The sequence below is a fragment of the Mytilus edulis genome, chromosome 2 (assembly GCF_963676685.1).
Source record: "Mytilus edulis chromosome 2, xbMytEdul2.2, whole genome shotgun sequence".
NCBI lineage: Eukaryota > Metazoa > Mollusca > Bivalvia > Mytilida > Mytilidae > Mytilus > Mytilus edulis.
This window is the reverse complement of record NC_092345.1, coordinates 42,540,216-42,559,044: the sequence shown is the minus strand read 5'-3', so window position 1 is coordinate 42,559,044 and position 18,829 is coordinate 42,540,216. Positions and strand designations below refer to the sequence as shown.

The window sequence follows — 18,829 nt, the reverse complement described above, 5'->3', positions numbered from 1 at the left end:
TCAGATCCTGATTAAGACTGAGTTTTTAGCTAAAGATTGGTGGTTCTCTCCCGGTACTTGTTCTATCTATATTCTTTCATCTATTATATATACTAACTGCCACATATAGTCGTGGTTGCTGAAAGTGGCCAACAACTAGGGTTTTGTAATCTTTGAGGGAAATGAAAAAAAGTAATATTTAATTCAGATAAACTTCTGGAGCAATTTTATTCCTTTTTAATTTAATGCGTATGCTGAATTGATTGAACGGTTGATGTTTGTTCAATGTCCAGTGGCAAATATTTCATGCATGGTGAAGACGAATGCAGAATTGAATCTAAATGGTTGAACATTTCTTTTTGTAAAATTAAAAAAAAGCTACAATTTACTTTTTATGAAGCAGAACAGTAGTTTTAGTAAAAACAAATGTTAGCAACTTGGCAAAAAAACATGTAACTATGCTATACAAATATTAATATAATATACAACAATAAACCAGAGTATACTGATTTGTATCACTATAATATAATAACTATTATGGTGATGTTGAATTCCCTGTCATTCATTTATCATCTCCGCCCTAACTTGTCTCAAGATTTTTTTTAACTGAACATCAACCTCACTTTCAGTTATAGAGATGTGATTTTATTTACTGGGACAAGTGCTTGTCGGACCATCCAAAAGAATTTGCGGTCATCCAATGTTCAATACTTCAGTACTTTGATTTATTTTCCGTGTCTTTACTCCCATGCTTGTCTCATTCGCATTTTATTAAGAAGTAAACTAGGACTAGATTCAAGGGTCAGTCCGCAAATTGTTTTAAAATTATGTGTTCCTAGGATATAAAGGTGGCACGGTAGTATTTCCTGGCCCATAAGTGATAATAATGATAGCCTTTTTAGAATTTTCACCACTTTCTAACACTGCAAAAAAATCTACATTCACAGTTAACTGGCGTACTTTCATTTTACCAGGGTTTCCCCTGTGTCAATTATTTTTGACGCCACCTCTTTCGCCAAAACAATATATTTTTCTCCACTTTATTTTTTTTTATGATTTTACTATTCAGAAATGAATTTCAATAATATGTATCATGACCGTTTACTTTTTTTGCTATTTTTAAAAACCTAAGGCCACTAGTACGTTTAGGTCTTTTATGGTGCAGTGAATACAAAATTAAAAAAAATTCTCAAAAATTCATTTTCATCTGTATGTAAAATTATTTCCTATTTTTCTACACCTGATTCATCCCTCAGTTTGGGAAAGTATGTTCAGTAAATACTGTATTTTTTGTCCAATCACACTGTTTAGATACATTTACCTAAGTAACCTAAATTCTGGAATACAAATACTACCGTGCCACCTAAACTTCTATCAAATTTATACTATGATTAATATTCAGTTTTCAAATAAGATGCAACAAGCGGACACTAAAAGGTGACCGCAGGGTCTTTGTGCCGGTCATTTATAATAACTGCATGATATCCAAGAACGGCTGAGTAATAACTTCTAGTGCTTTAATTACTTCTTATTAACGATCTTATATCTCGTGCTTCGTTTTTCCCAATTTTTATTTTCAGTGCAACGTTTTTGCGATTTTTATTTAACGTGCTTCCGTGTTTATATCTCCCATTACCACCCTAAAAAATGTTTAAAATGTATTATTTTGCAACATCGTACTCAGGGGCGTAGCTAGAAAGAAACGATGTGGAAGCAACTAAAAAAATTTGGGACCCTAGCTATTATGCCTATTATGCAGAATTTTTTTTTTTGGTTTTCGGTCATAGGACGGTTAAAAGAGGAGCTATATGTAGATAAAAATTTATGAATGTAAAACTATTAATAAATCTTCTGAATATAGTAATACATAAACAACAAATATTTGTGATACAGAATTTACTCAAAATTGTCCAAAATCTGCTCTTCGGGTCTGGGTTCTATTACTTTGTCAACATTCACACTGAAATCCCGATGAACATGCAGTAATGCTATGTAATTTTCGTTGTTCATTGTTGATCGTACATTTGTTTTCAATTACATACGTAGTACCGTGACTGATATATCTCAGGGCCATCATGGCATGGTAGCACTCGCGAGATGTTATAAACCAGCGTACATGTTCGGCATCGAGCGACCTCCCAATTGAATCCGTCAAAATTACATGCTAGGTCAGTTTCGTATGTTTCAGACAATATTGAGATTTGTTCGTTTGTGATATTTCCTACAACATGATGAAGCCGTGAGATACAGCACAAAGAAGCGATTTTCTGATAACTTGACGCGACTCCACTCTCCAGTTGCTTTATCATATGGTCTATGAACACAAAAAATAATGAGGCTTTCCAATACTGTTTTGGCGTGGTTGCAGGATGATTGGCTCTGGTAGTCTGTCAACCACATCGCCTCGGCATATTTTCAACGATATCGAAGGGATCTGATAATTCTAATGCCGATTGGTACATCCAGAGACATATAATATTATATGTCTCTGGTACATCTCATTCCAAACTGATGAACTGTACACTGTAAAATGTGCTTCAAAACTACATATCTTAGAATAGACTGAGTATTACAAATTCAAAAGTAAAAATCTTGTAAAAGATACAAGTAACCTTCCGATTTTGTCATAATCTCCAAACAAAATTATTTTGAAACCAAATGTCGTTATCTAATGATATTTCATCAATTAAAAAAAGTGACAACATACATTGTAGGTGTTTTCTTTAACATTCAATTTATAAATTTTTATTTTTCCATTTCTTTTTTTGCATACCGAATCAATGTGCACGCAACTTTGGAGCTACGATCTTTTTCTGAATGAACAGCTTCATCAACACTTGTAACTAGGTTGTCAAACTAATATCCGGGATAGACGGAAAAGACACCAACAGTCTCCGATTCCGATTGACCAACTCATCTCTCTCTCTTCTGCTTTTTTTTCCCTTTTTTTATTTGAAAAATTTTGTCCTGCCTTTTTTTTAACTCAAAACTCCTGTCCTGCCTATTTTTTTCAAATTTCATCCTAGCCCCCCATAAAAATCAAATGGTAGCTCCCTAAATGTATAAATTTCTACACAAAACAGTGATTCAATTCACAATATGCAGGGGATTCAGTCGAGGGTATGCACAGGCTAAAATTTGCAAAGCATAGGTTGACTTGTCCTCAGCTTTAGCTTATAATTTGTACCCTTGTTGAATTTAGTTGAAACGGTTTGCAACCCTCCCCCTTTTTTTATCGCCCAAAATAAAGTCAAACAAGTGTTTTAAGAAAGCTAATACTTGTACAGGAAAATTTCTTCCGGAAGTGTACATTGTAACTAAGAAAAACAACCCGCCAAATTATCAAATTATCCTTTTTGAAGTGAATGTAACATTACCTATGTGTAATCAATGCAGATTCTCCGTTATTTGGTTATTCAATATTAAGATTTAAGACATTTCCTCGGGTACCTGAAAAATGGAAAACTCAAATTGAAGAAGTTCGCTCGCACGGCAAACTTCATTAGTGAGTATATAGTTAACTAGCCCTCGATCTGGTTAAGATTTGGCGAACTGTCCAAGCTGTGAATTTGAATTAAACACAATCAAGTAAAATAGAACTCGTCCAATCGTCATCACAATTAAATGCAGACATCCAGAATCTGACAAAACAATTAATAATCGGGATACAGGATCAGACCCCTTTGATTGTGTATATTTCTTCTTTATTAATATTATATGGGCGTTTTTCTTGTCCCAGCCACTTTAAAAAAAATGTGTTTGATCTTTGCAAGTAATTTTTTGTGCAGTCTGTACATTGAATTAGATTTAACATTTTAAAGCAAAGAAACAGTTTATTTTTAGAGGGATTGATAAGATATTGACTCCTGAATGGTCCAAAACAACCAAAATGGCATGTCCCTAGACCGCCTATTCAACATTCATACTCTAAAATATCGTAAAAAAATGAAGAAATAAATGTTTTTTTTACTTTACATAAGTTCTTTAATAATTCAAAAGTATGTTCAGAGCCAACATATTTTAATAAACAGCTTTCAATATTGAGTTTTTTTAATTTCAGAAGGTGTGTCCCTCACAAAATGTCCACTACGAAACGTAGTCATTAAAATTTGCCAATAAACAGTTTTAAAAAATCAATGTAATTTTTGTTTGCAAGAGATATAAACATTAGGGTCTTACAAAAGAAGTAATGCTTTTATAACGGCAATTAAATTGTTGGTAAGAAAAATCGAGTACATCAAATGGACCAGAATGATACCGTATTTTTGATAATGTCCACTACGAAACAGGTCAAATCTCCTTCAGTATCTGGGTACAGATGCGCATTAGTTTTTCCATAGGCCGTAATGGTAACGTTTTCTTCTGTTGCTCAGTCCATATCGTTAACTTGGATATGTGTGATGGCTCGTTTCGAAGCTGAGACATTTTGACATATGTGGTTAAATTTTCGGGGTACGAAGTGAGATTACTTTTTCCGTAAATTAGCAAACCCCGAGTATCCTTTTGTGATGCGGCTCCTCATGGTAAATAATCCCATTTTTAACACAAAAAGTTCTTTGAAAATTTAATACTTTGAACACATTTAATAGCTCCATAGATTTTACACATTTATTCTGTGTTCCCCTACTTTCTAAATTAACTCAAATGGTTAAGCTCAGTCACTTGTTTATCATAGAAAAGTGTCAAATATCACTACACAGAGAATTTTTGTTTACACGTGACTTTTGAGGTCCTCATTTCAAGGCGCATTAGGGATCTTGTCCCATCTGGTTTTAAAATTATGAAAAAAATATCAGTGTACAGCTTGATAAATGCTTTGATGAATACAATCAGTCTTGTTATTAATGCAATATAGGGATTGTGGGGAAAAAATAAAACATGCGAATACGTCCCTAATACGAAACGGTCCCCTACGAAACAAGTATGGGAGAAAAACGTTTCGTAGTGGACACTACCACTACCATGCAGTCTTTTTTTAATCTTTTTTCAATTATATTCGTGCAAAACAAATAACAAGGGTTAGTTTCATGTAAATTTTATTATGTTTTTATTAACATACAATAGGGTTGATGTCAACTACGAAACCGTTTTGTCCACTACGAAACGCATCAAAATGTCCACTATGTAACATGAGTTGAACCTTCATATGTGAAGTACTGTCTAATCTTTATCCATAAAAATGATTTTCCAATTCAGAAAAAAATTACATTTTTTCTAGTATTTAAAGTAAACAAACTGGAATGTCTATAGGAAACATTTAAAATTGCAAAAAATATGTGTGTTTAGAAGAAAATTCGTAGGGGACAAAAGTCCCCTACGAAACAGTACACAAATTATGAAAATAATATCATTTTAAAGAATATTTAAGATTGCACTTTTTGTTTACAAACAGGTCTATTATAGAGGTATTCAAAATAACTCTTGAAATTAAATTTTAGACAAGTTAATTTCCATTTTTTTTAGGTCTGAAATATATGCTTTTATTGAAAAACGCCCATATAGCCTAACAAGAGTGCACACACTGAAATGTCCGGCCTTCTTTACTTTCCCATTGATTCTATGTTAATATAAAGGTTTAGGCAGCAACCATTTGATTTTCTGGGGGGGGGGGGGGCTATGGATTTTTTTGGAAAAAAAAGTTTGTTTCCAGTTTTTGGAGAAAAAAATTTGTTTTTGATTCTGAGAAAAAAAAATTGTTTGTTTCCCCCTCAGCTGCCACTATATGTAATGCTAAAATTGAAAGAAAAAAAATTTTCGACTTGTCGCCAAAAAAAAATAGATTGTTTTTCGCCACAGGAGAAAAAAAAGTTTGTCCAGAAAAAAATTCATAGCCCCCCCAGAAAATCAAATGGTTGCTGCCTTACCACAACTATCATCTAAGAAAATGAGGTCAAGTTCAGATAAACCAAACTTGAAATACATGTCACTTTGCAATCATTGTATATATGTAGGACTCTGAGGTACGATGGGGACGCTGAAGTGCGATGGTCATGCTGAAGTGCGATGGTCCTTTCGCTGAAGTGCGATGGTTCTGCAATTACGTTTGGACAATGTGATGTTTTGAAATACGCCCTTATTAAATTAAATTGCTCCGTGTTGAAGACCTTATTTTGACCTAGGATGGTTTACTGTTACAAATTGTGACTTGGATGGATAGTTGTCTCATTGGCATTCATGCAACATCTGATATCTACATAGGCAGGATAATAAGATTTTGTAGATGAGGCTTAAGGTTTCATACATACAAAGGAAAAGAAACAGAATGAAATGAATGATTCAAATCCCGAACAGTTTTGAGCATTAGAGGTGGGGGTTACAAAAATATGTCAAACTAAGTTGGAAAACAAACCATTTCTGAAGGCGACTAAAAGATGATCTTGGTCTGCAGATGTGCTTACAGTGTTTGCTGAAGCATGTATAATTCATGCTGAAAACGTTTTGCAAGACAATAAAATGTATTGATCTTAATATTAATTTACTCTTCTCTTCAAGTAAACATCACATAATTTTGTGTTAAAACTTAATAATATACTAAGATTAATTGTTAGAAATGTTTTCCTGGTATCAAGTAGCTATATTTTTGTTTAATTCTTGAGATGAAACCTGCTTTGTAAGAAAAAATGCATGTATACAGTTATCATCTCAATTGGATAGGTCAAAATAAACCCGAATGGTCCAAACTTGGTGTACTTTGTGATTCTCAGCAGAGAAACAGCTAATCGTTAAGCTTTTTTTTTTTTTTACAGAAAAGGCTCACTATGAGTCAAGCATTCATGAGTGTACTGTTAGGATATCAGATAAATAGATAAATGCATTGTAATCAATTTCTTTGCGATGACATGACAAGAACAAGTTACTAGTATATTTGACAAACAATTGTCCTGTTTAGTTAGTACCATAGACGTCACAGTTAGACCTTCGCACTTCAGCGTACACACCAACGCACTTCGGAGTATCTCACAACAAGTAGGCGTCAAAATGTCACAATCGCACTTCAGCTTGTTAACCAACGCACTTCAGCGTGGACCATCGTACTTCAGCTTGACAATCGCGGTTCGGAGTACCATCGCGGTTCCGAGTCCTACATATACATGGTGGCCTATAGTTGTTAATTTATGTGTCATTTTGGTCACTTGTGGAGAGTTGTCTCATTGGCAACCATACCACATCTTCTTTTTTTTATGTGTACATCATATGCTTTAAAAACAGTTGCATGACCTATCACACATACTGTGACATAAACAGAAGTTGCAGGCTCGACAAAGACTGCATCAAATTTGATTAGAATTATTTACTGAAAACTCAATTTTAAATAAATATTATCTTTTTTCTTCAAAAATATCTGAAATGATTTAGAAAATAAATCAGACAAATGCGCCACTTGTGTTTAATTTTAACAGAAGTCTGGTTGCCTGGTAGGTAAATTAAATTTGTATGGAGTGCTGAACAAGAAAGTAAGATAGTGATGTTATATTACTGGAACACTAAGAGAGGAATTCCAGATTAATGAAATTAAAAAATTTCAAGTCAATATGATAATGAAATTGATGAAATAAACCTATAATGAGACCATTTGGTCATGGAAACATTGTACATATAGTACATGTAGTGTAGATTGTCTCTTGTGATTGACATTAAAACAACAAATTATCAGTTATTTTGAAATCTTTTTTCACAGATTTGGTATGAAGCTAAAAGATGACAGATTTCAAGAAAAGGATAACGAGTTCAGATGTTTTGACTTTTGATCCTGAGGAATCACTTCTTAGAGGGCAGATTCCCCTGAAAGAGTTTAGGGTATAGATAACTTGTAAAATCTAGAATCTAAAGATATATATTAATCATAGTTCCTACTGATTTAAAACTGTTTTACAGATTAGTACAATAGAAGAAGAAAAATAATAATCTACAAGTATTTGCAATAATGAAAGCTAGTTTAAAATTCAATATCAAGTATTTTCAATCAATGAACAATATTTTAATTTATAGAAATCTAAAATAGTTTTTTTTATTTACTCTTCATTATTTTATTTCAGGATATTCTGAAAAATCATGATGAAACAAAGATCAACAAGATAAGTTTTTCACGGAATGGCTATTGCAATGATGCAGTATTGAAACTCATTCAGTCATACAAAAAGGTTTGTGCTAGTCAGCAGTCCAGCTTTTCAGCTTTCAATCAAATTTATTTATAAAAAAATAAGATGTGGTATGATTGCCAATGAGACAGCTCTTCAATAGAGACTGATTGACACAGAAATTAACAACTAAAGATCAGATTATGGCCTTCAAAAATGAGCAAAGCCCATACAGCATACTGGTAGTCGGCTATAAAAGGCCTCAAATTGACAAATGTAAAACCATTTAAATGAGAACATCAAAGGGGCACTAGCTGCCAAATTCATGTTCACCGATTTGACTCAAACTCTCATATTTTATTGATAACAATGTAACACATTTTTCCAAACTTCCAAAAGTATAAAATAATAAATTTACAGGACATGGTCTAAATAAGATGTAGGTAGCTTCATTTCGTGTGAATTTTAGCCAAAACGCCATCTAATTAAGTATCGAGCTGACCTTCTATGACCATATAAGTGATGTAAACATAAACATAGATATAAATAGATTAAGCAACTCGTGCACTTGGATTTTTATAGGTCTGTTAAATTTTGTATTATAGATTAAAAATTGATGTTTATCGTCGTTTTTACCTAAAGAAGAATTATGTTTTGTGAATCGAATCAGTTAATCAAATTATTTACCTTTGTTTCACTTTCAATGTTGACATTCTTTTTCTTTAAATAACTGTACATTGACAATGCATGCGTTATTCCATCTCTTTCTACAGGGTTAACTTGGAGTTCATATGAATACAGATTTAATGAGGTCGAATTATTCACTTGCAAATGAATAATTCATTATCAATGTTTATTAGCTTAATTTGACAAAATTTAACCATTTTAGCTGATAAAAGCAAATTATTATTTCACTATTTCACTTTCAATGATATGATTAAACAAAAAAAAATCATACTTTAGTTTTTTTATACATCTCGTAGCTAGTGCCCCTTAAATTTTCTATTTTTTTTACAAAATAATAAACAAATATGTAACACAGCATCAAACGACAAAGGGGTCCGTAGGTGGCCTGTTGCAAGGCAAAATTTCTGTCCCTATCCAATAAACCCTCATTTTCCAGTGGCAGTCCAAATTTCTCAGACCATCATCCCAGATGGCCTCTATTATTTCAAGACCTACCTATAGTATTTATTGTGAACTTGTTTCTTGTCCTGAATATGCATGAAATATTTGCCACTGGATGTTAATCAACCAACAATCAATCAATCAAACGACAACCACTGAATTACAAGCTCAAGACTTGGGACAGACACATACAGATTTTGGCGGGGTTAAACATGTTAGCGGGCGCCCAACCCTTCCTCTATTCTGGGACAGTGGTGTAACAGTACAACATAAGAAATAAAATTTTTGCGGTCGTATAAAAACTATATAAACAGTTGTAAAAGGCTTTCAAATGGAAATCTATTTAGATAGATTGGCTGATTCTCCTTGAAATTGTTATCATTTTAAATTTCACTAAGGTAAAATGTTTCTGTTGTCTTAATTAGATTTAGTCATTAACAGTCATGACAGTATGTGTACTCATTCACTTAAGGGGGCTCCTGGGTATAAATCAATTTTTTTTCTAATATAGGATTTCACTATATTTTTTTATAAATGAACTTTATCATATACTTAAAAGAAAAACGAAATAAAAAAACGGGGTCACCATTCATTTAAGCTCACAATCAGCCTCCGGAAGAAGCATACATTTTTGTTAATGTCCTTTTTTTCTGTTGAACTAATAGGAGAAATAGAGGCAATATTGAAATAAAAAAATTACCTAATTACAGAAATCGCTTAAATTTTACAATTATTTAGTTTATGTACAGCTTATATGAAAACAATAATAAAAAATATAGGTCACCGATGAGTTAAAAAAGATATTTCAAATTTAATGCCAAAAAATGGCATTTTTGCACCAAAGGGAGATAATTTGGAGCTTTTTCAATGATATAAACATTTTAAAAGTCATCTGGGGCCAAACAGAATTGATTTTTTGGGTTGATTTTTTTACCATATCATAAAGTAATAACTAATAGTGTAATAAATAAAATTTGTAATGAAAAAATAAAGGTTAATTTTTTTGCTGAAATTTTTGTACCCACGAGCCACCTTAAATAAGGTTTAAATACAAATACAAATACAAATATTTTTATTGGCACAAACTCATTAACAATAAATGGTTAAGACCTATGGCATTACATATAACTATAATAATTGACATGGTAGAATGAAAGGTTCCATTATAACATATGCTATTATGAAAAGTTACAAAATGATGTATCATATAAGATCACTATTTCTTATATTTAGACACTCTGATATGAAAGAGGAAGACAGTCTAAGTAATAAAGCTGAGCTATTAACCAATAGAGATATTTTTTCATCAACAGTAATGTAACGCTGTATTTGAAATATAACATTTATTTTATTTTCTAATATTTCTGGCTTTGAGGTAAATCTATTACATTTTAATAAGAAATGTTGTTCATCCTCAATTTCCCCATTTTTACAGACAGGACAGTATCTTTCCTCTCTAGGAATATTAAGATGTCTTCCCCTTTCAATCATTAAAGGATGTGCACTTATGCATATTTTGCATATTGCTGCTATATCATTTAAATTGTTTAGTGAATCAACATATGAAGGTCTTTTACCCATTTTGTAGACTTGACGAAAGAAACTGAGCTTAGAAGACTCCTGTATGTTTGCATTTTGGTAGTCCTTTTTTACTTTGAGACAATAAAACAATATCATCTGTATAAAGAAGAATATTTAAACATGATTTCAAAATTCAATAAAATATCTGCAATTCAAATTTAGATTTTGTACAAAGGAAAATAACTTGTAACTTTATTAGCCTTGTATCTTCAGTCATGGTCAATTGACTTTGAATATTTGCATAACTTGCATCGTAAATAAAGTATTGCTATTTTGATTTCACATTTGCATTATCTAACTAAAAGGCGAGACAAATCTCTGTGTTTAACAGTAATTATAGGTAAAGAAGAATTGCAGAAATGATCATGAAAATATGTCAGGACGTTATAAAAGGGGCATGAGGTGAAAAATTTCTACGAAAAAGGTGTAGGGTCTACATGGTAGGATGCCAGGCCCTCCTAAATCTTCCTCTAGGAAACACTATTTAAGACTAGTCATATGTATTTATATATCTGTATATGTTCAAATACATGTAATTGTGTATTTCAGAAAGACTACGAGAACTTGTTAGAGGTCAAACTTGATGGATGTTTTTTAATTACAAATGCTGGTATCAAATGGCTGTCTGATGTTATACAAGGTGCAAAAAATCTGAAAAAGGTACTAGTACTAGTTATAGATTTAAAATATGCAATGATCACACCCTTACCTTGTAGCTGACTAATATGGTTGAATCAAACTGAAGTTTATTCATTTACTTTCGTAAAAATCTGCCTAGAATTTCAACTGATCTGAACTTCTAAAACTTCTAAAAATTTTTTAAGCAAGCTGGAAATTTATTCTGATCCCATTTTTCATCCATTTAGACTTAGAAAAAAAAGGAAGTTAAGGAAATAATCATAACAATGGCTGACCTAAAAACAATAATGAACTTCAAACTCTGGATAAAATTCAATATTCCAAAAAGTAAAATCACAAAAATACTGAACTCAGAGGAAAATTCAAAACGGAAAGTCCCTAATCAAAAGGCAAAATCAAATGATAAAAACACATCAAAGGAATGGACAACAACTGTCATATTGACTTGATACAGGCATTTTCAAATGAAGAAAATGGTGGATTGAACCTGGTTTTCTTGTGCTAAACCTCACACTTGTATGACAGTCAAATTCTATTATCTTTACAACGATGTGTGAACAAAACAAACATAATAGGTAAAATAGTCAAAATATGGGTACAACAGTCATCATTATGTCACAATCTCAAAACTATTTAACAAAAAAGAACAAAAATTATCTTTCAAATTTAAAAACCACATGCATTGCTTCCCGTTTTGGAGGTCAGAACATGGAATTATATCACAACTTTTGACATTTACTGTTACCATGGTTACTTTGACAGCTCAACATTAGAAATGTGCAACATGAGCATACTAACATCTGTCTGAATTTGTTAAACACTTTTATTGATGGAAAAACATGCTGTAAGAAACTTTACATTTGTTATTGAAAAGAAAGTTTTCATAATACCTGTCAGATGTTGAATTGACAATGGTAAAACTACAAACAGAAACTGATGTGTGAAAGTGGTGAATATTTATCAGACAAGCACAATTAAGGTCAATAAGTTCTTACTATAAATTAAGAAATTATTGCAATTTGTGAAGAAAAGACAAAAATGCAACATTATTTAATGCAATTATAGGAACATCTGCATACAGATATATGTACAAGATTTTAGAATGCTAATGCTTATTGTTGCGATAATCCCTACATCCCATTATTAAAAACTTAGCAATAATTTCTGAATTTACCATATTTCTTCTAGAAAAATACTTGAGATGAGGGTAAGATGAATGTCTGAATGATATTTTTAACATTTTGGAAGAATTAAATTGTGCAATTAAATATGACACCTGTGGATTGTGTTCACTTGTACCAATTCAGTCGATTTTCATAAAATCTTATTTTACTACCTTTTTACATATTTTTATTAAATCATATCTAAATATCTAATACATATTTTTGATGGACATGAAGAAATAAGGAAATTCCCACCAATCAGTTGGATAAATGGAGGTATGAAAAAAAGTCACTGTTTCCTTCTTTTATTTGGATAAAAAGGCAAAATGAAAATTGGATGTATAAAAATAAGACAAATTCTTTACTTCATACTTGACTTTCAGGATATAACTTAACAAATTTCAAATGGCTTAATTGATACAGCTTTTTGGATAGATGAGTAATTAATGAACATTTTATACTAGAGGCAGTGATTTCAGATTATTTAATTTATATTCAAAAGTAAATTCTAATATGACGTTTGCACATGGGTATACTGACTACTGTAGAATAATGAATTTTATCAATTTGGCATGCATTTAATATATTTCATGAACTTAAAACACTTCCAAACTCTTAAAAGATGCACATGTTACTAATCCATTTATTATGACTGTATAGTGTTGCATTTCGAAATTGACATTTTTGACCTAGATACGGCAACCGTTCATGCTGGCTCTTCAAAACTCATCCCTCTGAAAAATTACATTGCCAGTCGTTTGCTTGATTACAAACAAAAAAGGAAGGTTTATGGAAGAGCCTACACAAACACTCTACACTAATATTCACATCGGACATAGAAATTACCTTAATTGTCCAAATCAGAATCGAAATAATTGATGCAAGCTAGGAAGGCATTATATTTGTATTATTTTCACGCTCACTATCAATCGGGCAAAAATAATCCTGAATATAATGCCTACCCATGTTAAAACTACATAAAGTATATATTGCATCAATTATTTCTTAAACATAATGAACACTTTGGAGAACTGATTCATAGAATAAATTTACTTAAATTGAGCATGCTCTTTATTACTTAGTCTTTCATGCTTTGTCTAATCAGGTGGAGTTTTTTTAATAGATAAAATAAGTTTAAACTGAATTAAATCAAGATTTTGTTTTCTCTTTTGCAGATTACTTTAGATGGATGTAAGGATTTGACAGATAATGAGTTATATTTAATTGCTAAGACAATGGGACCTTTCTGTGAGATCAACATGAGGGGCACATCTTTAAGATATATCACTGATATTGAAAGAAATAGGGTCAATTGTCTTGGTTGTACTATACTGGGTACTGATTCTATAGGTATGTTAACAGGAAAGGGGAAAATTAAAATTAATGTTCAGTTTGGCATAATTTCACCTGGACTGAAGCTTTTGCCATCCTTTGCCTCTGTCATCCAGTGTATTTTTTTTCAAAGATCTTCTATTTTACACCTGGACCAACCAAATTTAGGCTGCTTGATAGGGCAGGGTTTCCAAAATATATTTGAGTCAGCCTTATATTTTTTGTCTGATTTTAATTCCTTCAGACATAGTAACAAAAGGCATTCATGGTAATCAGTTGACCATCATATAAACAATGATTGACATAAAAACAATATTAAACTTGAATTTAGGTATGAATTATATGGTCTGAAATAACTTATAAGTTTTTACATTTTATCATTTGAAATGTGCAAAAACAGCACGCTCACACCTTGTGCCAAATTTCACTGTCAATAACTTTACTTTTGTTCTTTAAAAAGAACATTTTTTAATACTGGATGTTGACTTGACAAATAGCTAAGAATATGTAGAATTTGTGTACGTTAACAAAGCATGACAGTGTTAAAGTTGCTCTTTCCATGTTATTTCTGCAAGAAAACACTAGACATGAAGTAAAGATAAAGGTATCGATGATGATTTTACCATTTTTGAAGAATTTGGACTCACACCTGCACACACTTGCACTACTTCATACAACTTGGTTCTGATGATTTTTTCGCACAAATATAAAAAAGAAGATGTGGTATGATTGCCAATGAGACAACTCTCCACAAGAGACCAAATGATACAGAAATTAACAACTATAGGTACCGTACGGCCTGCAACAATGAGCCTTTATAACTACCTTATAGGAGTTATTGTACTTGAAGGAAAATTTTTATAAAATTTTCTAGTTTTTTAGTTCACCTGGCCCAAAGGGCCAAGTGAGCTTTTCTCATCACTTGGCGTCCGTTGTCCCGCGTCCTTCGTCTGTAAACTTTTACAAAAATCTTCTGCTCTGAAACTACTTGGCCAAATTTAACCAAACTTGACCACAATCATTATTAGGGTATCTAGTTTAAAGAATGTGTCCTGTGACCCTGGACAACCAACCAAGATGGCCTCCATGGCTGAAAATAGAACATAGGGGTAAAATGTAGATTTTGGCTTATATCTCTGAAACCAAAGCATTTAGAGCATATCTGACAATGTAAAAATGTTTATCAGGTCAAGATCAATAAGCCCTGAAATTTTCAGAAGAATCGGACAACTCATTAGGTTGCTGCCCCTGAATTAGTAACTTTTATGCCCCACCTACAATAGTAGAGGGGCATTATGTTTTCTGGTCTGTGCATCCATTCTTCTGTCTGTCCGTCTGTTCGTCCGTCCGTCTGTCCCGCTTCAGGTTAAAGTTTTTGGTCAAGGTAGTTTTTGATGAAGTTGAAGTCCAATCAAATTGAAACTTAGTATACATGTGCCCTATGATATGATCTTTCTAATTTTAATGCCAAATTATAGTTTTGACCCCAATTTCATGGTCCACTGAACATAGAAAATGATAGTGTGAAGTTCAGGTTAAAGTTTTTGGTCAAGGTAGTTTTTGATGAAGTAGAAGTCAAGTCAACTTGAAACTTAGTATATATGTTCCCTTTGATAATAGATCATTCTAATTTTAATGCCAAATTAGAGAATTTATTCCAATTTCACGGTCCACTAAACATATAAAATGATAGTGCGAGTGGGGCATCCGTGTACTGTGGACACATTCTTGTTTGAAAGTAAATTTTGCCATATTTGGTTATTTCTTGTATATTATTATAGATATATTTAACTGTAAACAGCAGTAATGTTCAGCAAAGTAAGTTCTACAAATAAGTCTACATGACCGAAATGGACTTATTGGCCTTTTGTAGTCAATTTTTAACAATTTTCATAAATTTTTGTTATCTTTCACAAAAATCTTCTCCTCTGAAACTACTAAGATGAATTTAACCAAAGTTGTAAACAATCATCATTAGGGTATGTAGTTTAAAAATTGTGTCTGATGACCCTGCCAGCGAAACCAAGATGGCCGACATGGCTAATAATAGTACATCAGGTAAAATGCATTTTTTGGCTCATATATCTAAACCCAAAGCATTCCGAGCAAATCTTTCAACAACAAAATTGTTCATTAGGTCAAGATCTATCTGTCCTTAAATTTTCAGACCATTCAGGCAACCCGTTGTTAGGTTGCTGCCCCTGAATTGGTAATTTTAAGAAAAATTTTCAGCTTTTGTTTATTATCTTGAATATTATTATAGATAGAGATGAACTGTACACAGCAATAATGTTCAGCAAAGTAAGATCCACAAATAAGTCAACATGACCAAAATGGTCAGTTGACCCCTTAAGGAGTTATTGCCCTTTATAGTCAATTTTTACAAAATATTATCCTCTGTAACTAAAGGGCCAAGTGTATTATAAATAGAGAAAATTATAAGTAGCAAGAATGTTCAGTAAAGTGAGATCTACAAACACATCACCTGACACAATTTTGTCATGAATCCATCTGTGTCCTTTGTTTAATATGCATATAGACCAAGGTGAGCGACACAGGCTCTTAAGAGCCTCTAGTTTAATTTAATGTAACTAAATGTCTTGATATTGGGTTTACTTAACAATTTACTTAACAAAAATCACAAAACAAAAATCACAAAATACTGGATGTCAGGATGATTCCTTGATCACTGAGGAAAATTAGTACTTTATTTTAGTACATATATCTATCAATGTTGTCTTTTCTACAAAGATAGACTATTTTGTTACAATAACTTTAAAAATACATTATTTAATTTTCAGTGGATATGAAAGACAGTCATGCTGTAATTGTTCCACATGACAGTATGGAAAATAGTCTGGCTCATTTAATTATGGAGAAGAAAACAGTGAAAAGACAAACATTTCATCATATGACAGATTTTAAAACAGATGGGAATTGGAATTTTACATTGACAGAACTGTCTTTAACACAAGTAAATATTTTTAATTAAGAACTGTGGATTCCTCTTATTTTCATTGGTACCAATTTTTTGTGGATAAAGGAAACAACTATATTCATATGAATATTTGACGTTTTGATTTTAGGCATACAAACAAGCCTATAGAAAATTTGAGTTTTGTTGAATGTTTAAATTTGTTGTTCACCTGTACAAATGAAATCCAAGTATATTCGTATCCAACTAATGAACAGTAAAGCAATTACTTTGAAATGTTCATGTAGGCTTTTAGTGTCATTCAGTCTTGCCTACTCAGGCCATTAAAGCTATTGCCATCACATTAATTCAGTTGTATTTTTAATTTTAACCAGCCTCAATAAGCTACAGCTTCTTTAAATCTAATTTATAATGCGATTTCTGATGGAAAATATCTGTTATTAATTTGGTGATGTACAAATGTACAGTAGGCAGGCGATCTGGTGTCGTCTGCCAAACAGTGTCTATAAATTAACTTGAAAATGTTTGGAAGAAATATTTTCAAATTCAGATGTGTTGTTTTCTAAAACTAAATGAAGGTCAAGTACGTTTTTCACTATTTTAGCTTTTATTGTTCTTAGTTGTAGACCTTTAAGTAGCTAAAAGTGAAAATTAGAGAATTGTCTGTTCAATAACTTGAAAATCCTTTGACGAAATCTTTTCAAATTGAGATAAGTTGTTTCCTGTGACTAAAAGAAGGTAATTTCTAACGTTAAGAGTTATGCCCCTTTACAAATGGAAAAATGGCTGAATTTTTTGTTTCCACTCTCTGAGATAAGTTTACCTTTTTTAATGATTTTTATAATTACAAAACTCTGATCAAGTCAATTTGGGTGGCATCACTTTTACCATTCTTGAGTTATGTACCTTTATAACATGTGCAGAAAAAGGGGGGCATTATCTGTCCCATGGACTCATTCTCCATTTATCAATGAAATGCAGCTTTTTTAGTGCTGGAAACTTTATTTTGATTGCAACCTTGCTATAAAGGACAGATAATAAAATGTGTTGGAACTTTTTTAAACAATATTCAATATTTATTTTTTAGCCACTGTTTGATGTTGTGGTAAGCAGAAATCTCTCCCAGGTAATTATACCATTTAATGGAGCAGCTGACATACAGGATGTCAAAAAGCATGTTACAGACACAGTATTGAAAATTCTTTCTAAAGTGAGTACTTTTTAATACAGTTATGGCTTACTTGTACAACACTATTTTTTAGATTTTGTAATGTTTTAAATGTTCAGCAGAATAAGCACTGTTAAAGTATCCTTGGTAGCTCTGATTAAATATAAACTTGATTAAAACCTGGCAAGGCTCTACAGTCACTGCAACACACATGTAAAACACCAAAAGTAAGTGATAATTACATTAATGACATGTAAGGATAATTTTGAGTCTTATTATTGCCGCTTGGATTGTAAATTTTGATGTTAGACACCAAAACTTCTTTTTCTCTTGATTCATGGAAAAGTTTTGTTTTAATTTGCTCTGAAGAACAATTTCTTTCTTTTCTGTGACCTTATCTCTATCTATTTTGTTTACTTCGATTAATATATTATTTGTTGCTTAGCATCCAGTTGCAAATATTTCTTGCATGTCAAGACCAAATTAACAATGAATACAATAGGTAGGTCATATTAAAGAGGCCTTCAGAGATTTTTTTCTTTTTAAGAATTGAATGCTTCTCTTTGTAACTTCATTGGGGTGTAAAAACGTTGGCCAAAGTACATTTTTTGAAAGCGCTTGATTCTAAAAATGTGGGAACGGTCAACTCTTTTACAACCATATGAAGTTACAAAAAGAAGCATTCAATACTTATAATTACATTTTTTAGCTAGGATCATGAAAACATGAATTTTATCAATTTTTTATTTAATTCACCTGTGCACTTTATTGTGTTGCCTCTTGTTATCATGAATGATACATTTTATTGTTTGCTTAAGGAATAACA

General features: G+C 31.9%; 1 protein-coding gene across 1 annotated transcript in view; it reads left to right on the top strand.

The window, feature by feature from the left end:
* The first annotated feature begins 3,278 nt into the window (after nucleotides 1–3,278).
* Nucleotides 3,279–18,829, top strand: part of LOC139510201 (uncharacterized) — a 119,209-nt gene continuing 103,658 nt past the window's right edge. The window contains exons 1-7 of the mRNA XM_071296661.1: nucleotides 3,279–3,495; nucleotides 7,658–7,776; nucleotides 8,016–8,120; nucleotides 11,316–11,426; nucleotides 13,744–13,918; nucleotides 16,702–16,874; nucleotides 17,923–18,045. Coding sequence (XP_071152762.1) covers nucleotides 7,678–7,776; nucleotides 8,016–8,120; nucleotides 11,316–11,426; nucleotides 13,744–13,918; nucleotides 16,702–16,874; nucleotides 17,923–18,045 — 786 coding nt within the window. The 5' untranslated portion in view covers nucleotides 3,279–3,495; nucleotides 7,658–7,677. The remainder of the gene's footprint in view (nucleotides 3,496–7,657; nucleotides 7,777–8,015; nucleotides 8,121–11,315; nucleotides 11,427–13,743; nucleotides 13,919–16,701; nucleotides 16,875–17,922; nucleotides 18,046–18,829) is intronic.